We start from the raw sequence: 26,281 nt of genomic DNA on the forward strand, positions 1-26,281 counted from the left end.
GACATAATTTTCGTTTCTGACGCAGCGTCAACCACGAAATAATTTTAAAAGACCAAATAACACTCTGACTGTAGAAATAATCGCGTGCGAGGCTGTGCATATGCTTCTGTGACAATGATATAAATGCTCGACGGTGAACAATTATAGAAGTTTAATGCCGAATTGACCACGTGTCGCTGCACTTTTTACAAATTTCGCGAAAATATCAATTGAAAGCTCCACTGAAACGATAAATTCATAACTGACTCAATTTTTCTATTATTGCTGACAATTAATATCCGCTAATTAAATTTTCATTGAAATTAAGCCAATGTCTCGATAGTTTTTGCTCGGTTTTACGACTCATGAATTTAAAAAACCAGGTTAATAAAAATGTATTTGTGATTCTCCAATAGTAGAATTGTTCTTTTCACGATGAGCTATACAATTATTATCAGTATTTCTTGATTATTCTAATAATTTCTACAAATTAATGTATTTATTGTTTATGAATCGATAGGAGCGTTTTTCTTTATGACCGATGAGGTTGGAATGTTAATAAGTTATCGATTCGCACCAGTTTTTTCTGTTGAATTTAATGTATATCCATACAGGGACATAAAATACATTTAAACGATGCAAATTGACTTTTTCAGTCATGAAACAGACTCTTATATGCTATGTATAATATAGTATAAATTTTTTAACGAAGGAATGTTTAATTTTCTTTAATGAAATGTCAGGTGGATGAAAGAGGTGGACACAAGAATCTAAGAATATTTTTGTAAAATGTGAAATTGCGAGAGTTTTGGCATGGTGGAATTGGCAATTTAAAGTTTCGTCCCATGACGATCTTGAAACGAGAGCCGAAAGTTTCGTTATATTTTCTGTTTGCTTTCGCTTTCTTACAGCTGATCGTCAAGAGTTTGAAAAGCTGGACCCTTATCTCTATCGATTTAACTATTTGCTTATCGAAATTAATAAAGTCTAGAATTATTTGTTACTATGTAATAGCTCGTTTTTAAATTACATTTTATTGGATCAATAATTGCATATTGAAATACGCAAAATAACAATTATTTTCATTACTATGCACTGAACAAATAAATTAAACGAGAAGTCTATATTGATTAATATGGAAGATTTTAATCAAAAAACATCCCCGAGTAAAATACAATTATATTTAAATATTATTACGAAAAATGTATGAGCATACATTCTAATCTATTTTAATAAGTATGGCGTTTTATTAATCTATTATGATATAGCTACAAATATTAGCTTTTCGTGGTGTAGGTATTAAAAAATCACAGATTTGCTATTATTTAAAATATTATTCGTTTGTTAAATAAGACTAAACAAATTGTACTAAAAAGGATATAATAAATAGATTTAATTGTATCATTTGTCATTGTCAATAGTATTTAATAAAATATAAATTGGTATCTGGAGATGATAAAATTTTGCGGTAAGATAAGAAATTGGAATTTTCTCTGATCCAGTAAGGTAATTAATTGATTTTGACGTTCAATAACTTAATACGCCACAGAAAGACACGCGATCCATTAGATTTGCCAAGATGAAAGCACACAAGTGTGTACAAATTTGGGCCACAGTCCTTATAGAGAAACTGAGACCGCAGGTATAATTACGGTTTCGCCCTGAAGTTACATCTAAAATATTACAGTTCATTATACCAATTAAACTACGAATCTAATCTCCTTTAGAGCAAAAGTCATTATTGATTCGTATATAATTGGTAAAGAATTTATATTACTGATGCTATAATACATCAAATTCTTTTTCACTGCAAAAAGTTTTTGGTGTTGTTGGTTATTAGACACTAGGATTTGTAAATTGATTAAAGGTTAACAGTGGGATTAGAAAGTTTTGTTGATTATAAAGGATGATTAAATATATTTTGGTATGCGTTTAACATACACGTGCACGTATATCGATGGTGTGGTGGTAAGATAGTTTAGGCTGGAGTTTCGGGTTACAGAAAGAGGGAGAGAGAGAGAGAGAACGGGTGACGTGGGATATCGTGTATGCGAGAGTCGAGTCGGTTCAGGGCTTGATCAGTAGAAACCGCAAATAAAGCATTTACTCTGTCGACTCGCGTTGCCTTTGCCGTCGACTATACGCAACACCCCTTTAAACATAACTAGATACAAGAAATTCGTCCCTGAAATGTTTAATAGGCAACTTGGAGGAAATCGCTAGAAGCATTCTGATCCTTGAGTCGAAAACGTATAATTCGAAACACACATTTTATTAGATTCTTTGGCTGTTTAATTCTTTATTGCAGACGAGACAGGATAGAGTTTTTCACCAGCCAACTATATATATATATATATATGTATATACTGCATAAGATAATTCCGGTCGCCGAAGAACAATCTATTTCGGCCAACAGTGTCCCCTTTTCGAAATCTATATCGAAGGCACGTGTATTATTATCGTCGGAAGCTCCAGAATCAATAATAAAATCCGTCCCGTTAGCTAGAGTCGCGGGTGATTGCTGTAAAAAGCAAAAAATAGATTCGGTTTATCGCTTCTCGGAAAATTCCATGTATTTTCGGTATAGGAAAGAAATCGATATCTTTGCAGGAGAATCGCGCGGAGCGTAGGGTAGTGGGAAATATTCGTGCGAAAAATAGGGGTTGGCATTAATTTGGGAAAAAAGACCCTGACGATTTATCAGTGACTCGACGAGCCATGGGATTGGTCCTTTCACGGTGAGAGCGAGAGATAGATAGGAGGAAATTGTCTCCGATAAACGAAGCATCGTGCAAAAGTGGATGAGTGGAAGGGGTATCCTCTGCGCTAACAATGTGCCGGTACAGCTAAAAAGAAAGCTTCTCGCTCTATACTCTATACTCCTCGTGTACAGGTACTTTCGAAAAACTTTTACTCTGCTGAGCTGAACAAGCTGAGTGAGCTTGGTCGAGTTGAGTGAGTTGAGTCGTCACAGTGTCCGTTGACGTCGATAGTTTCTCTGTATTGTCATTTACCAAGTGGAAGTAGTAGTGGAACACAGGCTTCTGCCACTATACAGCCTAGCGAGAGAGAGAGAGAGAGAGAGAGAGAGAGAGAGAGAGAGAGAGAGAGAGTGTTCTTACTCTCCTACTTCCCCTGCAAGTAGAGCGAGCCATCATTGCTCAGCCAGAGACTCCACTGCTCACAGTGCTCGCTCGCTCGCTCGCTCGCTCACCGATGCGATGGATAAAATTCACCCCCATCCCCCACCCCCTTTCAACAGACTTTGTTAATTATGCCTGATTTCATTAATTTCACTTCACTTCCAATGAGCGAGCCTTCGCAATCTCATTTATACCTACATATATAGAGGATGATTCAAAATATTTTCACTCAATCACTCTGTAGAATGGTATACGCCCCTTTTATCACTCTCTCTTCCTCTTTTTTTTCTCTTTCTCTCATTCTTTGCTCAGACAATTACTTTAAACGGGGTTTTATAACAATATCAATCGATTCTTCGCGTTCTATTTGAGATTTGGAAATTCCATCTGGAAATGATAGATCCTTGTTGCGAGAACGTTTAACGTTAACGCGTTAGAGGATAATTGCTGGATATATTATACCAAAACCGTTTCCAAGCGTTTTGAATCGTATTATCAAAGTTAAATGCTGTCCATCTTTGTGCTATAGTTTGTACCGTAAAGAGAACATTTTCCGCATAATTTTCTGCCAAGTATGCTAAACATAATGCTTCGGCATTTCCTTATTGTGGGATTCGTATATCACTGGAATAAAATGGTCTCGTATTAAATGCTCCAGTCCGACTGAAATTAAAGTTATCCGCACGAATCTTTTAAACAATACGTCCAAGTATGATGAGTTCTCCCATGTACATCGCTATATATCTTTATCACAATTCTCCCATTCGATCCGTTGAAAAGCAGCGCGTCCTCGGATTAGAGTGAAATTTCTCCGTGAAAAACCTCCAGAGGGAGGAAAACTTTGATGTGTAATTTATATACGCACGAAAAAGACTCGTGCTGTAATTTTCAATTTTAACATAGTACGTAGGAACAAAGCGTTTGCGATAAAAAGTTGAACGACCATCTGGTTTCGAAAGCTATATGTTAAATAGAACATCAAAGGAATACGGTTATATATATATACACGCACATACGAAATATTGGAAAAATGCTAAAAATCCCTTTTTCGCATAAAACAATAAGTTAGATCGTGCATGGGGCATCGATGTAGACCGAGTAAGTTGCATTAAATGAAATTTCGCAACTACTTCAGCTTCCATTACTGCGTAATACATTCAATTTCGCTATTAGTGTGCACTAATTGTGATTAGTAGCCGGTGGGGCTGATTCACGCTATAGTTATAAATGTACATTCTCATGCGTGTGTGAAAACGCAGAGTAATTTAAAGCTCGACCGAAGGCGACGATTAAATATAATTTCGGAGTACGCGAAGCGACTCATCCCATTGATCCTGCGTTGTACGTATACGTACGGTCTTGCAAATCAGTAGTGCATCCCCGTATGGAGTACGACAGAGACCCGATGTCGCAGCGCAAAAATCAATCTGTTTGATGCAAAAGGTATTGGAGGAGGATAAAAAAGTTTAATTTTCTACCTGGAACATTCGATCGACCTTCTCGCGAACTTCTTCGTGGTCCATGTTGGGATCAGCGAATTTACCCATCAACTCGTACACCGCAGTGACGATGTCAGTCATTTCTTCTCTCGTGATGCAACCGTCCCCGTTGATATCGTACAGAGAGAACGTCCAGCGCAATTTCTCGTCTATCGATCCACGAGACAGTATACTCAGCCCTGTCACGAAGTCCTGTAAAATAAAATCGTATAAATTCTTTGAATCCTCGAGCCAATGCTATATTGCATTATTGACGAGAGAAAACAATGCAAGTTTCTCTCTCTCTCTCTTTCTCTCTCTCTCTCTCTCTACAAATATATACATATATATATATATATATATTCTTATAAGAAATGCATAATCCTCGTACGAGTAGCGTATGTTTTCTGACCACGAATGGCGAGCGAAAAGATTTAAATTGGACCTACAACCTGATCCGACGTGTCTCGTTAAAAAAGGATTGCAATCCGTACCTATATACGTTTGTCAGCTACATCTGCAAATCCTTCTGATCAGTAAGATAGTTTGTCGAAGAGATTATAATAGAAATATCTAGAAATGGAGATTTTCCCCACTGAATTCTGGACAATTACGGACAGCTGGTGTGGAACTTTTGTGGCTGCACGAAATTATATATACTATATAGCGTGGACGGCAAAACCATAGCGGAGTGTCTAAAATTAATTAAAACTATACGAGTGACCCGTTTATTTCTCCCGTTCCGTTTTTCTCTTCTCTGTTCGATAACCTATTTTAAAGAGTATCACAAATTTACTCGCGTTTCGGGAAAACAGGATACGTATACTAAGCTGATGGTAGTTTAAGTTTCCTTTCGCTATTATTGCTGTGCTGGACGTTACGTTGAGATACAAATATATACATATATATATATATATGTTTGTATTATTATGTAGCTTTGAACATTCACCTACAGGATTGAATGTATCTTATACAGAGACAATGGAAGGAGAATGTGTATATGAGAAGAGAACGTTTTAGACAATGGAATTTCGAGGTAACTGTGGGCGGTAATGAAAATGAATTGTGATAAGCTACTGGATTCATCCATATATATATATATATATATATATGTTATTTGAGAAAACAGAATTCTAGAACGATTTTGCCTTTCGCTGCTATATCCAGATAAATGTTAATTTTATTAGTCCTATTTCGAGAATTCAGCGTTGCTTTCACCATATTAATAAAGGAATATTGAGATTCTTCTTATCTGTCTAAAGGATAGCAGGTAAACGAGTTTTTTTAAAATTGATTAATATAATTATGTAAATATCTTCTAGAGCAAGAATTCCCCTACAAGATTATTAACTCGCTATTGTACAGATGCACCAAAAATAGAATATTTCATTCTCGTAACTCACCGGTAATAAAGTTTATTTCCAGTTTTCCAGCAACAGAAATCAGACTGGTATATGTGGAAGTTCTTATAGTTGTATGGGAGAACAGATTTTATTAAGATGAGCGAATAAATCGTCGACAGCTAGACTCGACGATTTAAAGGCATTCACTGATGACTAGTCGAGTATTATATTATTACTATATGTATATGCATATTTTAACTTGGCATTACTCGTGCAAAAGTCTTAACTACCGAAATTATTTTCATTGAGAATTCCAGTGAGATTGAATTGCCAAATAAGTTTATCGGATCAACTTTTCAGCATTCCCAAAGGCTTTGAAACGGTGAAATATTCATTTCCCGAATTCGATTTGTGACGGCCGAAGAAATCAGTATTAGGGTCGGCGGGGGTGGTAAGCTGGTAGAACTATTAAAACTTGTAAGATTATGAGGAAAGAGACTCGATGGAAATGAAGTTTTCATGGGGCGAAGGAGGCGATTGATAAGTTGGTTGAAATTCGGCTGCGTATATATATATATTTCTGTGTATTCGCGATCGGTGTGGCACTTGATGGCTTTTTAATTGAAATTGAAACCGCTCCAATCGTAAAGCGATCAGGGCAAGGGACCGAATGCAGATTGGTAGGGGATGGAAGATGGATGGAGGAGGAAAAGGGGCGGTGGATAGGGTAGGTTAGGATAGTAGGAGAGAATGGAGCTGGGAAAATGGATGCAGCGAATGCTGAAACGAGGATGTACGCCTCTCCCAACCACCCTGTCAGCTTTGGGACTGGAGGAGACGTCACCGGGTACGTTGTCCCGGGAATTGGTGGTTTCCCGGGGATCAAAAAGCGAATCCGCACGAAGCTGTTAGCGCGGTAAATTGCATTTGGTCACATTAAAGAATAAAAAACTGTCAGCGTGCCTTATAAACTGGTCTGGACAAAATCGCGTGCTCCTGGGATCTCCAAGGATAACCACAGATGTTTCCTCTGCTTGCACAGACTGCACGACTAACAAAATATTGCATGTATCCAGAAACAGGTCTGGCTATTTCCTCATCAATTTCACTGACACAGTCAATAATTCTCCACTCTGTCTGGCCAGATACCCTCGCGCTATTCACTTTCCCTCTGTTTTCATCGAGGAAACGCGGGCATATTATTAAAACCTCGATAATTGCACAGTGGTATTTGAATCTTTCACTCAATTATTACTCCATAAGCTCATTTCCTCTCGATTCTCGTTTATTTATTATAAACTAGTTCAGGCAAGTTTGTTGTCCAAGATTTTCCAAGGACAACCATGAAAATTTGTTAAGCTATGCACAGATTCAGTGATACGACGTTAAACGGTAATGCGACCTGGAAGCGACCTGAAGGCAATTGAGCGACTGTGCTCACGAAAAGGTTCTCACACATTTGATCTTAGTTAGATGACAGGCTATAAGAGGTAGGGACTTTTTCAAGTTCCCAGAAATCTCGAAGGATTTTGTTAATGTCGTATCGAGTGGTGAACATTGACCGTGGATGAATGTGAATGAGATGCAAGAGTTCCTGATACTACCCAACCGAACAACGTAGATTGTGCTATCAAGGAGTGGTTGGGGGATAAGACTGTTTGACCCAACAGTAGCTGAGAATAGTAGTCTGCACCTATTAAGATATCGATAGGATATTTCGAGGAAGCGTACTCATCTGCTAGCTTGAGTGAGCATAATTGAGGAAATTCAGCCGATGAGTATGATTGTGGGAGATAATTCGTTACTTTGGGCAAAATTAAGGCTTTCGCTGTTAGTGAGGACTGGGTGTCCTTGAGTGAAAGCAAAGTGATTTCGGACATGCTTGATACTTTGTGTGCGGCACCTCCTGTTACTCCATAAATTGTTGCAGCAACTTTGTTGCGCTTAACGCGTAATAACTGGGCCAGATTTTCAGTCATAAAAGACGTATCTGAGCCTGGACCAATTAAGCCTCTAATAATGATTTGGCGCCCATCGGGTGCTTGAACTTGCGCTAAGAAGGTGGGAAGTAACGTTGAACGCCTGCCCATGAAACTCAAATGATCAGCGACAGGAGCTGAAGGAGAATCGGCCGGCTGCACGTTAGATGGTGCAGGGCCTGGTGACGTATTGGGCTTAGCAGATTCAGTGGATTGCTTCTTGAAATGTAGTAGAGTGTGATGTGACTTGGCACATTTTTTACACCTGGAGGAAGATTGACACGAAGAAGTGGGGTGGTCCGGTCGCAAACAATTAGTGCAAAGAGAATGACTTTTAGCTGCTTTGAACTTTGCTTGAGGATTTAGAGAAAGAAAATCATCACATTTATATAATGAGTGATTTGAACCGCAATGAGGACATATGGAAGAATTAACAGTCGCATTGTGCGACTTTAGCGATTTTTTGTGGGCTTTTTTGCCACTTTTGGGCTTCGTAATAGCAATAGATTCAAGCATATTGATCTCTTCAGAAATGAACTTTGAAAACTGAGCAAAAGATGGATAATCCTTGACATTTTTCATACTCTTCTCCCAATCTAATCGAAGCGATGAATCTAACTTATTGGTGAGAAGATGCACGATTAACGGGTCCCAACTGTCAACTGGGTATCCCATATTCCGTAAAGACTCGAGAGTACACGTAGTGGTATATAGCAGGGTTTTGATGGACATTAGATTGCCAGAAGAGACTTTGGGAATATGCATCAGTTTATTAAGAAGGGTAGATGTTATAATTCGCTCGTTCGCATACCTAGCTGCCAAATTATTCCACGCAAATAAATAATTGTCGCTAGTAGCCGGAAGAGACTGGATTACTGAGCTCGCTTCACCTTCTAAACATGATCTTAGATAGAGAAATTTGTGGACACCCGATAAGCTACGGTTATCGTGAATTAGTGACTTGAAATAGTCACGAAACGATGGCCACGCACAATAATCACCGCTAAACTTTGGTAGATCCATCTCCGGAAGTCTAACTGCTAAAGGAGGAGCAGGCCTGATCGGATTGGGACTGGAAGGAGCATTGTCATTGGAATCCTTCAACTGCTGAATATTATCTAATATGTATTTCTCTACGAGTTGGAAAGCATCAACGGCTTTCTCGTAGGTGTTTTGAGCAGTATAATTGATCCTGCTCAAATCCTCCGTGTTATAGTTGCGAATGTGTGTGGTGGTCGTGTGGCAATCTTGAATCTTTTGAAAGATCTCATTGGCGGTAGTTAAACGATCGTTTAGATACGAAATTGTGTAATTATTACTAGCACGCTTTCTAATGTTAATCAGAAAATGATCCAATGCCAAGCGATGGAGTTCAAGCTGTTCAACTCGCATCGCGCAATTCTTTAGCTCCTCGGTAGAACTGGTAGATGCCATTTTGCCCAAATCACGAAGCGGAGAACAACCAGAATCAAAATCTCACTTGAAAGAAAAGTGATTACCGGATATCAGGCTCAAAAGGACCAGAATCTTGTGAGAGAATTTATCCGGTAAGAATCCGCAAAAATTGAATAGGGAAATTAGGATGAGATGTGGATATAGACTACGCTTCCTGGAGGAATCGCAGATGGGTAAACCAAAAATAACAGGAGACACAGTGTGCTAGAATCGAGCAGTTCGAGCCACGTCTGGTTAGGCTGGCACACTTAAGTAGAACGCTGACAGCAACTTGCCAGCGAGAATGTGTGCTCCGTGCCGTAGCCACCTTGTGATGCTGAGTGTAAGTAGGGGCTGGCGAGCTTAGGTAGGATGCGCGCAGCAACTTGCCAGCGAGAATGTGTGCTACGTGCCGTAGCCACCTGGTGACGTTGAGTAGAAGCAGGGAGTGAGGAAAGGAGACGGAGAGTTCGCCGGAGCGAGACGGCCCGAGAGTCCCGGACTGCTCAACCCGACGCACCTCCGATCTCCAATAACATTTATAAATCTCAATGAGCCAATAAAACTATTCATCGATAGGCTGGATACAAAACACTCATCATTCATTTTTCTACCGTTTACACCAAGAAACCACATAATATACATCGGGATGAGGTGCTTATGACGCCTTACAGCATACACGTAAGAGATAGATGTTTATGTTTTAACTATAATAAATACCAATTTTTTAACATTACCTTTTTGAAAATTCCTTTATATATTATATGCATTTAGAGAGGTTTTACAAAATATTGATATTTCTTACAGTTACGGAGATAAATGAAGTTTTATATTTCAAGTACGAAGCATCTTAAGTACCTCACCCTGTATAGCTACATTATTAAAAGCTGGATAATTGAGTTTATGTGAATTTTTCACTGGAAAGCTGCTCCAAAGCTCATTCTATCTCATTCTGTTTCATTCTCACGCAAAATATGTTGGAATTCTCTATTGCATAGGGCCATGAAAAAGCTGAAATACGCGCGAATGAAGGAAATTTAAGGGTGGGTTGGAGGAGGAGGAGGAGGAGGGCGTGGGGGGGGGGGGGGGGGGTTATGAGAATGGTTTGAAGGCTCGAATGTATCCTGGGGTATGCGTGGAATCGTCATGAGAATGCGCGCTTGAGGAGAGGAAAAATCGCAAGCACTCACTTTATTTGGTCCCATTCTTCCCTCTCGTGCATTGTTATGTGCCTAAAGAGGGAAAGGGCTACTGAGCCTGGCTATTAATTTTTTCTCAAGCATTGTATCGTCGCGCATTATGCTACTTTTCAGCAACGCCTAAATGCAAGACTGAGTTTCTTGTTTTTCTCACAATTCGGTTAGCTTTGTCTCTTGAGAGATCTCATATCTCTTTTCTGTTATAACTAATAAACAAACATTTTTAAAACGTTCCTTTCCTTGTAATGTACCGATACCAATCATTAAAGTACAAAGTCGCCATTATTATAATGGGGTTTGTATAACGAGAGGACAGAAGTGGTACACGTTCTTTTTACAATGATATCTCAAGTTGTCACTCGTAGCCGAGTCTTATTGATATTTATACAACTCTGAAGAAACGAATAGCATTTGAATAATAGCTTGTCACGTTCGTTTCCTCATTCGGGGTTAACGGCTAAGATTGCTTTGAGAAAGTTTACAGCTTTGGACTCAACGGTTCAACGATAAAGTACCAAGTGTTGCTGGAGATGCAGAGGAAGGGTCGAGGGAGAAACGCGAAATTGTTGGATGTTGTATATATAAATTTTAGTAGAACCGCTAAGCCAGCCATATATATATATATCTTACCCGACGTCGTTTAATCTTGCTTACGTTCGGGATCCAAAGTTTTCCTTCCCTCTTTGTTTTATACCAGCGAACGCTCTTCGATATCCATATCTTTCATTCTCTCTACCGTTTCCTCCTGGATTAATTTGATAAGTATATAGACAATTTATCCAAGCGAAAGTCTTTCAGAGAACTAATCTTTTTTTTTCATACATTGACAACGCACTGCAATATTTAATCTAAAGTTTTAATTCCAAGATAGAGATTATTGCGAGGAAAGATAACTAAAGAGGTTGGACATTGTAGATGAACGCACACAGTAGTGAAAACCAACCGACTGTAGCAACGAGCTTGCGGTCATCCCCAGACGGATTTTGCGGCTGCTTCGATCCTATCGAAATCCCAACGTAATACTGTAATGCCGCTGGCAACAGCAATATTCTCGCAAGAGTATCCACACTACGGCTGCAATTATCAGTTTCGATTCTTCCCAAATAAAATCGCCAGAGCATCCAGCTCTACAAATATGTACACACACGTGGTACACGAAAGAAGCTGATTATAAGCCTTCATGATTTTATTTCTATTCCGTTATTTAATTAAGAGAATTCGCAATTAACTACAATTGCCGAGTCAATTGTTTTAGTGCATGGGCTTTTTCGAGTCAAATCCTCAGCAGAATTATACAATAGGGTGTATACTTTAATTAGACCCGGGTCCTGGACGTAAAATTCATTTATCATCGTAATTATGCGAGATATTATTTTTTTGCAGGTGAGGTTTTTCAAACTCGTCTTTCTATTTTCGCAGAAATTGATATTAACGTAAAAAATTGATATCTCTTATACAGTTACCGAGCTGTGTGAATTTTCATGTTCACATTCTGTGATGAATTAAAGTACACAGTCTGTGTAATATACACTATAAGTTTTGGAACGTGAAGGATTGAAATGAAGTTTTGAAGAGCCACTGTTATGTAGAGCCACTTGTCCCTTCGTTGCTTGTTTCTCGAGTTTTATTTTTCACCCACGAGTGAAGCTTGAATCACCGATGAAAGCTAATTACGGTGGTTTATGAAGAGCTTGAAATTAGCTGGTAAATGAAAAAGCATTAGTTTAATTAAGGCATCTGAATGCAACTTTGCTGACATATGAAGCTGCCTTTTTAGCTTCCGTTTCCTGCTTTCCTAAATGTTTTCTGCGGAATAGTATAATTCCTCTATATTTTCCAACGTTTTCCTTTTCTCTACAAACAAAAACATAAGTTATTGCCAGAAGCAAGTTATATACACGCTCTCGGTACTGGTCGTGGGAAAAATTTCAGCAACGTATTGTTTATTTGTGTAAGGAAAGCAGAAATTGTATTAATTCCTACGAGAATCACAGATTTAATATAGCTGTGCCTTTAATCATATTTCGTCGCATTACTGCTGTTGACCTTAATTTAAGCAGTAGATCGTTAAGAATATTAGTACAATAAGTTGGTACATGTACAGGATGTTTCAAAATTTTCTCGAATGCTACAAACGAGCAGTCTTTTTTTCAAGTCTACTAAGTATATATACTTTAAATTAGCAAATATGTGAACTATACTGAAAATTTTAACTTCATCCTGTACCAAACACGTGATAGCGATCAAAGTATCGCGTTAAAATTTTGAAACAGACTGTATCGCGTATATCGTGTCTTGTCGTATTTAATCGAACATGATGCACGAAGATATATCGTATGCGCCTCCCAAACACAGAGACACGTATACGTGTGCAACATCTCAAATTCAAGCATTTAATAAGCAGTGTATCTCTCACAGATTGCTGAGCTTGCAATAAGCGGGTAAATCACAGTTGTTATTGGTATCAGAGGCTGACGCAGGGAATCTTGGTAGTCGGAACGTGTCTTTTCGATGGAATGGCAGCTATAATCAAAGTGTTTGGCTCGCAAGCACATCGAGAAGGGGAGGATGGCCAATGGACTAGAGAAGAACACGTGTTAAACATTTATTGGCTGACATCTCACGCACTCTCGCGTCGTGCTCCTTGCTGAGATACGCGCGTTAACGTTTATGTCAATTTTCGTCAAAATAACACTATCAATGGTGTCAGTTAGAACGATTTCCTCGATTGATGAAGTTGGTTATCGGGATTTCATACCGGTGCACGTGTCCAGTACGTCATTAATGGTATATTCGTAGTAGGACACTATTATTTCTATTATATATACGTAACGAGTTTAAATTGAATATATATATATAATTATCAAATGTATTAAGAAAGGAAATTTAAAGAATGCAAGTTTTAAGTAAAATATTTTTGTAATTTTAGTATTTTTTTACAACGACGAAGGCATATATATTGTTCCTGAATTTGTTGACATTTTCTCAGCTTCCTTTTCAGGATCATCTTCACGGAAAGCTAGTGTGCACACATGCCTATATAATACAAGCACGCGTAGTATATCGACAATTCGATAATAGATATAGGCTACATTAGCTTGGTTCATTGTACATGCAACGAAGCGTAAGCTGTACTGTAAATTCATGTATGTAACCTAAATTTTCCACAGAACGAAAACCTCGTGGTATAAATTGAGTTTAATATTATGGAATATTATTATCACAAAATATTTACGCTTGCTGATATATATATGACGATATGCTTTGGCTGTCAATATGATTAAAAGACGTATAATGAACATTTGTACCATAATAAAGTAGTAATATTGTTCATTACAAGTGAAAAATTTTTGATAAAGCATTTATATGGTTCACTCGAAGCAATTATAAATCGCATCGTTACTCTCTTCAATTAAAGAGTTATTGTAGCGCGATGCACGAAAAAATGAGCTAATTGTAATTATTCTTTTATGTAAATATGTATTGCATATATCGGTTCAATTTATTTCTATAAAAGATTCGCTCCTGGAGAATGAAAAATGATTTTTTCTTGTATAAATGTATGTTTATTTAAACGAAAATTAAAAACATGTACACGAGAGAAATGAAAATTGTTGCTGACGCGTATAGATATTCAAAAAGAATATTTATATAAAAATATAACTACTGCCAGAACTAAGATTATAATTTTACTTTGTGTGCGCGCAAAAGTATTAGAAAAAAAAACTGTATTATGTTTACCATATTCCAACAAAAATTTGGTTGGAAATAAAATTTTGTAATAATAATTCTAGCTGGAACAGTAGAAATAGTATTATAAATTAAATCTTTTCGAAGTTTCGGTATCAGATTACCCGGAGTGCCGAAAATATCTACGTCAGCAACTTTTTTTTATAGATATTTTTTAATTCATTGTTAAATAAACATTTACTCTTTTACAACAAAAATAAAATTGTTTATTATTTTCCAAGAGCGTATCTTTTGTAGAGGAAAAATTGCATTGATGCATGCAATATTCACTAAAACTAAAAAACTAATTATAATTAGCTAATTTTTGTCTGACATCACACTGTAATAGCCACACACTTAAGGAGAATAGAGTTAGAAAATTCTTTTATCTTTAAACTCATGAGACTCTTCACTGTTGGTTTCATTCCACTAGTCGTTAAAGGCTGGAAATTATAGGAGTTACAGCAACATATGGAAACTTGTGAGTTTCAATTCTCTAATTACACTTTAGTTGTAAAATACCACTGCAGTAAATTCTTTGATTTATTGTAGGTTCCTCCCATTAAAAGAATCTAATGTTTTCATACATCAGTCGGATTATGGTCATTCTGCATGAAATGGGAATGCCAGGAATGATCATGCGATAGTAAACGATCAGTTGTGGAGTTTCAGGCAGCAGGGAGTGAAAATCAAGATTATTGCAGATACCGAGTCCTCTATTCCACCTCATGTTTTGTCGTTTGGTATTGGGAGTTTTGCTAGCACCTCCCCTCCGTATTTTCCCTCTGCTGCCATCTAAACGAGCCTTGGGGCGAACGATGTTTCAAGCTAGCACGTGGATTCATGTGTTTGTTGAGATTAAGCTCAATGTATCATTGTGTAAGTGAATGTTGCATCACCGACACGGAGAATTCCTGAGTGTATAGGTACATCAACACATTTACACTGGTCCTAATAGCAAACGCTGTCCGAATAAATAACAATTGTTGATTCAGGTTGTTTGTAACAGCAAGAAGAGTCGCGAAATGGTTGCTGCGACTTTATTTCGAATGCTTGGCAGCTGATCCTATTATTGAAAACGATTGATTCTCATTTTCTCATCGAGATCGGTTTTGCATCGCTTTTTCAAAGTCACATCGATAACTGTAAATAGCTGTGTCCAAGCTGACGAGTGAAAATATCCGGTATAACATTTTCCAGTCGATAGACGTATATTTTTTTATTTGGTTTGCAGGGACCATTCATGATTTCCGATTCGATCGTTATTCAGAGGACACCCTGACAGTAACTGTAACGGGAAACACAGTTGAACGGAAGAAGAAAAATAGCAGCTAGCCTTTCACTCGTCAAGCATTGCAGCGATATTGTAAATTGAAGCAGATTCTCTATAGATATGCGTATTTCCTTTGTCGCATAATTAGTTGTAGTTGGGAACAAAACAATTAGGGAAGGACTTGCGCAAGGGTTGAAATTAGTTGGTACACGAAAACGCTTTCTTGCTGACTTTTGGTCTTAGGATTCGCAAGTTGAATTCTGACGTATGCAAATTACTCTGTCGCCGGTATACGCTTCGTTGCACAAGGTTTCCCTAAAGTTTAAGCTGAAAGTCTAGTCGAAGGAGGGGTAGATAGATAGATGGGAGGAGGTGTGGGTAAAATAGAAAGAGAGAGAGAGAGAGAGAGAGAGGAGCAAAGCCATTGCGCGTTCGTAGAAAAGGAGAGAATATAACCAAGAATCTTGCTGCGCAACGCCGATAGAAGAATGCTATACCGTTTGAAATTAAATACTTGCTACAACCAAGCTGATATTTGAACGATACTCGTAAAACGTGCAATTTTATTTCTGCCTCTGGGCAGCCGTAAACAGTAAATTCTTTTTAAATAAAGGTGTATCATCGGTCTCAACAGGATCGTTTAAACAATACCGGTGAATTTATCCTGCTAATAAAATCAAATTTAATTAAATGATATTAAATTTGACTGCTGGAAGTGGCTCTTCAGGGATTATGATAATTAACAACTGCATAGTTTTTCAGTCGACAATTTTCAACTTACTTTCACCCCCGCTTCCATTTTATCGGCAGCTAGTAATCGGATACGATTGCAAAGTTATTAACGTCAGATTTCCGCGAGAAATAAGCCGAACACGTATTTATATGCTGTCAACTTGACTTAACAACGTATTCCATACTATATTCAGTTGGAATTTCTACAAGGGTGAGAATACACGAATACTCCATACGATGGAACAATTGAAACTATCTCTATACCTATGGAGTCGAGGAATCACTCCAATTTCAGTGATTTAGTTTACACTGACGAGAGAGAATAAAGCAGCTAGCTAAGTTGGCCCAGTGCTTAATTGCAAATTATATTGAATTTATGTATGTATATAGTAGCCATAAACCGTTATAACCGAATTCGCTAATTAATTATCACCTCGCGTTTTAATCGTTAAATCATTATTATGAAGATATATTCAAAGGCTTTGAAAAAATATCAAATATTAATTGCTGAGAGAGCAATTAATTATTATTACTGAATTCTTGTAACGATGAGGTTCTTCATAGAAAACAGCGAAGAGATCATTATTTTATTATACTAAGGATGTTTCTCAGGAGCGCTGGGAGAAGAGATCTCAATCACTCTGAAATCTTTTACACTGCAGGAAGTTTTAAATTGTTTAATTTCTACTTCATTTCTTTCTTGATGGAAATAATCTGGTTGGTTCGCAGCTATGATGAAGCGTCGAGGAGAGAAATAAGAGAGCATTCGTTGAATGGAGAATTGCTCCCGTGTGTGTCAGTAGGAGTTTTGTCGTGGAAGATGCTGCACGTTTGCAGTCCCCTCCGGATGGTCGTGGAGGTAATGCGATTAAGCTTGACGGTCACTGAGTTCTACATCCCGACGCGCACAAGACGCGATAAGTCTAACCGACGTAGGAGTAGCGTAGCCTATCTCAGATGGGAGAGGTTTAAATAAAACTTCAGAAAGAGAGTGAGAGACGGGTGGGAGTAAAAGATGAAGAAAAAGAGGAAGAGCTTGGGGATAAAGATAAAACGAGGAAGTTAAAATAAAAGGTCTTGGATCGATTCCAGATTGAAAAGAAAGCAGAAAAAAGAATTGTATATATATGTAATAAAAGTGAAATTGTTAAATTGTAATAAGACAGCATTTTCGTGAATATTCAGTCCCAGGTCGTACCAGAAGTGAGACTCAAAAGAACCTGGGAAAATCTCAATTATACAGATGTTGCTGAGTATAATAAGATTAAGGTTAATCGAGGGCGTTGTGACGTGATGAGTATTAGCATGGTATGCGAAGGAATGCTATTGCATTTGAACTTAGCCTTTCTTCTTTGTTAGAAAAAACTCGCATCTCCTACTTAACTCGTAAATTTCTTCGGGAGATGCACCTCAGAGGTTTACACGCCTTTAGCGCAGTCGCGCAAACGACCAACCTACTATTTTTTTTTAAGTAAAATGAAATTCTCATATAATTTCAGACACAAAGAACTTTAATGTGTACTCACGGAACGACACGTAGACAATATTAGACTTTCCAACGATAGAGTGTACAATATCTGCCTTGATTTCGTTGAAAAACTCCTTCTTTCCTTATTTTATCCATCCTAATGCGACTGTGACAAAGGTTAAAGAAAAGAAATTCGAGATTTCTCACTCCAATGACAATGTTAAAAACTTATTTTTTCTTTTATTTTGCCCTGCAATATTCGCGGCAATTACGCTGTACGGTAATTTTTGTACAAGCTTTAATCTAAAAATACAAAGGCTGTAACTCGTGCTGACATCGGCACCTTAATGCGTAAAAGTTGGGTAAGGTCGAAATATTTTAAAGGTTTATACTTGCAATATTCTTCAAGTTAAAATTATAATGTCGTAGAAATTGAAATTCTAATGATTCTGCAGTTTGGTTAGTAAGAAAATTTCTAATTTTTTTTTCATTACGCGAAAGCTCGAAATAAATTTACTTGGTCGAGTCCCATTAACATATATTAAAATAAAAGACCGGGGTCTTAAGCTATAATCGATCGAAAGGGGCAGAGAACTTTGAACCAAGGTGGAAAGTTGTATCAATTTCTAATAATTATAGACTGCAGCTTTAATGAAGAAACTATATTTAGAGATGAATAATTGATAAAACGAGTTTTCGTTTGAACATATAAAATGCTAGATTCTGTATGAGACAGTTCTTAGTTGATAAATGAAGCTACAAAGGGACAATTTTACGAAGCCTTATTACGCTTAAGTGACGAAATTGCTTAATTACAGAGAAAATAAGATTGCGTAAGTTAATGCAAAAACGGTTTTAAAAGAAGAACCACGGACGAAAGACTATGGCATTTCGTTGCAGAATCGGAGCAATTGCACGGTTAATTCTACAAAGCACACTTTTGCTTTAATATCTTGAGAGATAATTACGAAACCTTCTAATTATCCAACACTGTGACATTTTTCTCCCATTTCTTTAGTCATTAAGGGGACAAGTGGTGCAAGGTGGGCTTTTTACCGGAGTTTCATTGGACAAGCCAATCGAAGATCGATGAACACTGCACAAGCTTTAAAAGACTGACAAATCCAGCTAATATCCTCGTTTACTTATTAATTAACGAATGGCAATAAAGAAATTCCAAATGAATTGCAAGAAGCTTAGAATCACTGGTAATTTTCGAGTTTATCGAAATCTTCTACAATTCTTACGTCCTTGAGAATTAGGCGACTCGTATTTGAACGATTTTCACAGCGAGCTCTGCATTTGACGCAGTTTGCATTATAACTCTAATACCTCCCTTGATAATGCACGCTCGAAACTTGGTGATTTCTCATCAAAGTATATAATATGTGTAAGCCCCTGATTAGCATCGCAAAACATGCTCGGCATGTGTTGTCGACCAATAATTTCACACGTATGTACTTTGTACTTCATTGGACAATCAACGTTAGGATTAGTGCATGCGTGAAGCAAAAACAAGATCATTGGGAATAATCGATTTGAGAAGGGATTTCCATAATACGGCCTCGTTAATGGTAAATAAACGTTATTGTAGGATTGTCGAGATTGGCGTAGGTCCATCGATTATTGGCCAGCTAAAAATTAAATCGTTGCCAGTTGACGTGATTTATATCGGTGTGTCAGCAGTCGTTGCACGCGTACCTGACGTTTCTCATTTCTTTAACTCCATTTCTACGCCAAATGGCGCAGAATTTGTCGGCGTAAAACTCGAGTCTACACGTTAATCTATTGTGAAAAATGGCTGGTTTTTCTGAACCTACTGCACTATTTCTTCGTTCATTTAAAGGCAAGAAAAGATAAGCCAAGTAAGCGAAACATCCGACTCTTTTGATCCAAACCATACATTATTTCTGCCACTCGAGAACTCGTAATTTCTTACATTTCAAAAACTACTATTTTCTCATTTATCACTTAATTCGTTGAATATTCGAGACTCACCTCGAAGCTCAGCAGTCCACTGTGATCCTGGTCCAAAGTGTTGAAAACATAATGCGCGTACTGACTGGTATTAGCTGCGTTTAAACAGAAAAAAAATGCATTTTTATTATACGGTGGTCATTCTGTATGGTTGTGTGGTGATAAATTGACCGAGGAAACCAACATTTATATATAATAAATATATATATATACAATCTATATAGAAAGGTCAGCACTGCGAGTGAAACACGGTCTAATAAATAAAAATATTATACCATATTATACTTATTTTCATATTGGAATATTTATATTTGACTTCATGAACATTATATCCTCATGAAAAATGAATATGTAAACCGTATTAAAGCTGGATATACTTTTATTTATTTGGCATTCTGGTCATTAAGTAGATGAAATTTTGTGCGAGAGAATATTAGATGAATCGCATGATTTATGGAAGAGATTATTATCATTTGCAAAATCGCTATTAAGGGATGCAGAGAATCAGACGTTGAGCTAAAGTATGGCTGGATAATGAGCAATTTTCCGGACTTTTCTCCGGCAGCTTTTCCAAGAAAAGAAAAATATAGCCTCTCTCGATGGTAGTAATGACTTGGCGTGACTTTTAGAAAGCTGAAGGGACGCCTCTTTAACAGGCGCTCGAATTTCCCTGGACAGCCAGGTCCTTGGAAGATATTGGGAGTAGGATAGACGATTTTCTGTCGTAGATGGCTCGTAAAGTGAATCGTGCTGGAGCGCATGTTAATAACTTCCGCTTTATATAATCTCAATGTCCCAACGTCATCGTAGTCTCTTCTAACTAAGTGTTTACGCGTGATGGAAAATAACACCGACATATACTATTCTCTTATTTTATCTAGAAATTTTCCGTCTCAACTGCAGAGAAATTTCATAGTAAATTGTCAATTGATGGAATTAATTCCATAGAGAAATTGTTTAATAATTAATTTTTCTAAGTACGTGTGCCTGATGGAAAATATAAGGTTGATTACATTATTCTCATATTTTATCTTGAAATTCCTATTTCAACTATTGTAAAAACATCTTTTGTCAAACTAAATTAATACGATTAATCATATACATCAAATCACTCAATAATTCTTCCAAGTATGTCCATGTGATGGAAAATATATGATGTTCTTATATATATATTATTTTGTTAATTTTCACTTCACCTTGGAAATTTCCCATTTCCGCTGTAGAGACATCTTTCGTTAAGTTATATATGAACTGATAAACTGAGTAATTTTTCAATGATCTTGACCCTTTGCCAATTCTCTTATACTTTAAATTCACTTTTTTTCCTTCGCACTATAACTAATGCCTTCTGCATAATAATGACAAGATTTTCCCGCACTCTACTCTTTGTACATTTGGCACGAAGTGAATTAACTCTCGTCAAAGTTCTTGAGCTGGTAAATTCATGCATTCGAGGAAAAAGTCTTCTGCTGTCTGTCGACATCTGCAAGATAGGACTTGAAAATTGGTTTTGTAGAGCGCCGTTCTTTCGCCATTGTCGAGCTAAATTGAGACAGGAGCCCCAAGTTTATACAGTCGGTTAAAGATGTCCTTAGCAAGGATAGACCCGCCACAAAGTAAATCAGGCTCATTTAATTGTGAAAAATGGATAAAAAAGATCCCTTGAAACTTTCTTCTTAGTTGAAAAGAAAAGGCTGCTTTCATTGAGCTTTTGGGATGTGTGAGTCTCAGTATTTTCTCCATAATTTCCGTTAGTTAATTAATATATCTTAAACTGATTATGGTTATTACGGGAAAAGTGTCTAAGATTGCAACAAAGTTATATTTTATAAAATAATAATTTGCACAATGCATGATAAAGCAAAACTAATACCATAATTAGTGCAACGATACATTTTTTTCTGAAAGCATACACTCTAGTCAAACAACTTTATATAAGTAATAAAAACTTTCTAAATACCATCTCGCTTGTAATAGTAAAAATTAGATGGCTTATACTAATAAAATTTGTAATTTATATAATTTGCAAAAAAATATGTTGTTCGATCGTTTGTCAGTATGCAATATACTGTATGATGCAATGACAAAATTTTTAGCATTTGAGTCATATATAGGGACTACGTACGGAATGTCACGCCAAGAAGTAAAACTAAACTACATTCGAGCGAGACACCGAGTATATTATTCCTGATGAGATTTTCAATCTCTTTAGACCGAAATCAAGAGAAAAATCAGCATAATACATGCAGATTATGTCGATCATCACTTTCATTGTTTGCAATAACAAGATTCAGTGAGGCATCATGGGATTTTATAGCAGCTGATTTGCGACAAATTGAATTTTCACTTTACACAAGCGTAAGATGGCATGTCTTCGTCATCTCACCGACATATTGTGTACATATGCCATCTCATCGAAGAATACGCCCTTCTACTATATATATAGCTTTATGTCTTTATCATAAAAATACAAACTAACACGCAAATAAATATCACTTTGCGTTGAAGTTAACAAATGTACAAAAATAATAAGACATTGAAACTTAGAGATTAATTGGTAAATATTGATAGATACACGAAAGTGATTTAGTGAAATGAATATTCTGGATCTAGTGAACAATCTTTGTGAAATATTGGAAAAAATTGATAAGATTTAAATTGTTTTCATGAAAGATTGAAATCTACATTTGGCTATACTAAAAAATATATTTTTTTAGATTTTCTATAAACTTAGGATAAAATGATTAATTGTATGAGACACAAATATACGTATATTTAACTAATTGAATGACATAACAATTTTTGTGGTATCTAAATAAGAAATTCACAACATTTTGATATTACCTTTTCCTTATTTTCTTAATGCTTTATCAGCAGCAATTTCCTAGCCAGTAATAGGGTGCTGGTAGGCAATTTCACTTTACGTACAAATAAAATAGCAACAGTTATGGTGATGGCAGACAAAGCGACGTAGTGGACGTAAAACTAAAAGTGATTCAAGACATACGAGAATAGAAGCGTAAACGATGCGAAACCAATGCGCTTATACCTCTGTTTTCGTTTGTCTTAAATTATGTTTATACCCGCTATATCTTTCTGTTTGCACCATCACCCTTACACTTATTAGGTAATAAGGGGCAGAGCTGCCTCATGTGTTTTGGTATATTTTGCACATATGCCAAGAAACATTCTGCTCGGATTAAGATACACGTACATTACCCTCAAGATTTCACATAAATGTCAGTCAAATCAACAAATATGCACATAGTTTTAAAATACATAATGATACTTATATGATGTGTGACAAAAGAAAACACAAAAGATATTATATATTTTTTCTCGAAGGGGAATGGGAGGAAAGGGAGGGCTGACTTTGACACACTTTTCTCCAATGCCAAAATCTATAGAAGGAATTCGTGAAACTTCATTTTACAAAAAACTCTATTGTTACGAACACCAGATACAATAAAATGTATAAACTCATATATAATGGTATAATGACGTTATTCTTCTGTCAGAATAATTTCATATCCTTTCCTCTATTTTTGTAGATATAGGATATGCGTACACTTGTTACCTACTTCGTTTACAATTACCCTAAACGACTAATGAATTATCAAATAAAACTTTAACAGATGACTTATTACGTTTTACTTTACGCAGTGCCACTCTAATGGCACAAGATTTTAATAATCCATTGAGTAACATATATGCAGTATGCCATCTCATCAAGAATATGTCTGAGAAGACACTCTTCCCTTACAGTGGAATAATTGATTTCTTGAATTCCACAATTGCACACGCGATGCTCGTTATAAAGCTGAGCTATTTTCGCTATAATGAAACCCAACGAAAGTATAATTGCACGACAGTGTCAACGTTTGACGAATTTTTAAAAGAACGAAGCCTTGAATTTTGATAAACGAGCGCATCGCTTCAAAGTTCAAATTGGAAAATATCCGAGCTTCGAGACTGGAATCGAGAGGCTTTTAAATATAATTCACATTTGTTTGAGAGACGTGAGGAGATCTTGTGAAAAATTCACGTATCTACTGATGCGGCGATCTTCTCGGTTTACCTTTTCTCTGAGCTTTTTTAAAAAAATGAAAAAGCACTAGTCTACGTTGAAATCGGGAAACCATGAACGGATCGATAAGATCGAATGACTTGTTTTTTTTTTGTATTAATGGATAGCTATACCATCCATCAGATGTCCTAGGAATACGCTTGAGAAAATTCCTTCGCGCTCTCTTTATGCAGGATACATGCAATGCATTTAAAAGTGCAGTGCATAAAAAATGAATCCTATCGATCGAAACGTATATACATTTAGCTATTTCACAGAAACTCTAAATAGAAATGATTTCTTGGTTAAGACTATATAGAGTTGTTGGTGAATATATCCAGCTCTAATATATCACAGTCGTTAGGTTATCTCTACATATAGAATTCCTTGGTTTGGTTAAGTCACAAGAGGGGTGTCTCCTTATTACGAAGTTCTCACGGTATACTGTATTAGAGTCTCTCTCTCTCTCTCTCTCTCCCTATATATATATATACTATATCTGTTAAATCTACTCGGGGCCAAACGAGACTTATCGAAGCCTAATAATTCACCCCTTTCCAGCTTTTACCATTCGCTAGCTGTGTCGTCCCTTTTATTGCGATCGACCATCCCCAGGCAGCCTCGAAACGACATAAATTCCACTCGCTGTTACGTAGCAAGTTGAGGCCAACCAGCAGTTTCAACTATACTCTTGGGTTGCTCTCGAAAGCTTCAGATAAGTAGAAACATGTTTTTCTCTGATAAAGGCAGGCACCACCTTTTGCTAAAAGAGGAGACGAGAAGGAAAGGGAGTTTTACGTTTATGGGTGTGTGTATGTGTGAGGGGTTAGAGATAACACTTCTCAAGCTCACACTTCGATCTTGGCCGGAGCACGCAGAGCTTTCTCGAGATACGTGCGAAGAGTTAGTCATTAGCCGATATGAAAACAAAGAAAATCAAGAAAGTTCGCCTCTTCGATGGAACTAGCGCGAAATTAATTTGATCCTTGATACCAACACCTTGGAGGATATCCGAAGAACAATAAGCCTTTGACTCTACTTAATACCTCGTCTGATTATTCTGATTTCTCACTGAGGTAACTACTAATTGGAACTGACTTGGTAAAACATACAGATTTTAAATACGATTTATTATTATAGAGATTTATATGCTGTACTTCACTTTAGTTGTACAGATTTTAATTGGTGTTTTGAGTTTTAATATATCAGGTGCTAGAGGTATGCAGAGACTAGTTAGAAACCTCCATGAGAACGTTGTATCATAAGTTATACGATATACTCGTAATTAGCTGTAGTTTCTCTCTGAAGCAAACTATATACGTCACTGGTTAGAAATTAATCCTTTGTGATAGGGTTTACTCTAATTTACTCTAATCTCAGAAACGAAAAGATACAATAATGCAGGAAACGGATGTAAATATAAAATATGTATAAGTGAATATTGTATAATGTACGTTATAATAGACACGTGAGTCTATATTATAAACATATATTATCTTATATACTGGTCATGACAGATTGGGGGACTTGCTTGTTTCGGCAATCTTTTTTACTTTACCCCATTAAGTCGATTGTATATTATTAACTAAATAACCCCAGCTTGTGCGGTTGACGGAATAGCCTATATTGCTATAAGAAAAATATTAATTTTTTTAAAGTATCATAAAATATCGAAAGCTTGTAAAAAGTATCTTTCCGATGAACATAGTGCTTGGAAGTTTGAGAATTTTGTTTTCAAGTTTATTTTTGTTTTATACTTTTTGTTCTTTCAACGATTATGAGATGCGGCAACTGCATCCGACTCTATAGTATAGGTAGATGATTTCACGATTGCATCGTGCTATTGAGTTATTTCTCATTTTCTAGTATCCTCGGGGTGCTACTACCCAAAAGGGTCGTTTCCGTCCTGCGACTGTTATATATATACATTTCTTTTCTACGTTACACTCGTTTCATACAAAATATCAGAGATGCTATAAAATTAATTGAAAAAGAGAATAGTGCCTTCGAACGTCAAAAGTATTCACTGACAACTGAAATAGAAAGTCATTTGTTTTGTAGATTTTACAGCTTTCCCCTTACTCCGTCATTCGATTTTCTTCAAAGCTTTTCATTTGCTTCTCGTATCAACAGTGATATTTAAATGCGAGTTCACGCATATCGAATAAATATAGAAAAATGAGATGGACGTTTTCAAAGTATACCTTTTAGCAAGGTAAACTTCCCTTCGGTCTAACGCATTACCACTTTCCATCAAGCACACTCTCAATTTAAAACTTCATTTTATAGATTCGCGTTAGTTCGATTAGAGAGTAAACAATTTTAACGATAATTTCTTGATCCAAGTCTTGATCGCCAGTGACATTTTAAGTCCTCAATAATCGAACCATAAAGAAGCTTTTAGTGGTGTTATAAGTACACCCATAACAGAGCAATGGTAGTTTGAAATCAATATAAGCTAATTGATCTTGAATTGTTGCA

General features: G+C 36.7%; 1 protein-coding gene across 1 annotated transcript in view; it reads right to left on the bottom strand.

The window, feature by feature from the left end:
- Positions 1 to 26,281, bottom strand: part of LOC136782916 (A-type potassium channel modulatory protein KCNIP1) — a 46,700-nt gene that overhangs the window by 12,648 nt on the left and 7,771 nt on the right. The window contains exons 5-6 of the mRNA XM_066742687.1: positions 19,756 to 19,829; positions 4,601 to 4,813 (exon numbers count right to left, since the gene is read on the bottom strand). Of these exons, the coding sequence (XP_066598784.1) occupies positions 4,601 to 4,813; positions 19,756 to 19,829 (287 nt within the window). The remainder of the gene's footprint in view (positions 1 to 4,600; positions 4,814 to 19,755; positions 19,830 to 26,281) is intronic.

This window comes from Prorops nasuta, unplaced genomic scaffold (assembly GCF_024137725.1).
Source record: "Prorops nasuta isolate Cenicafe-Biocafe unplaced genomic scaffold, Cenicafe_Pnas_1.2 PNAS00030, whole genome shotgun sequence".
In the NCBI taxonomy this organism is placed as follows: domain Eukaryota; kingdom Metazoa; phylum Arthropoda; class Insecta; order Hymenoptera; family Bethylidae; genus Prorops; species Prorops nasuta.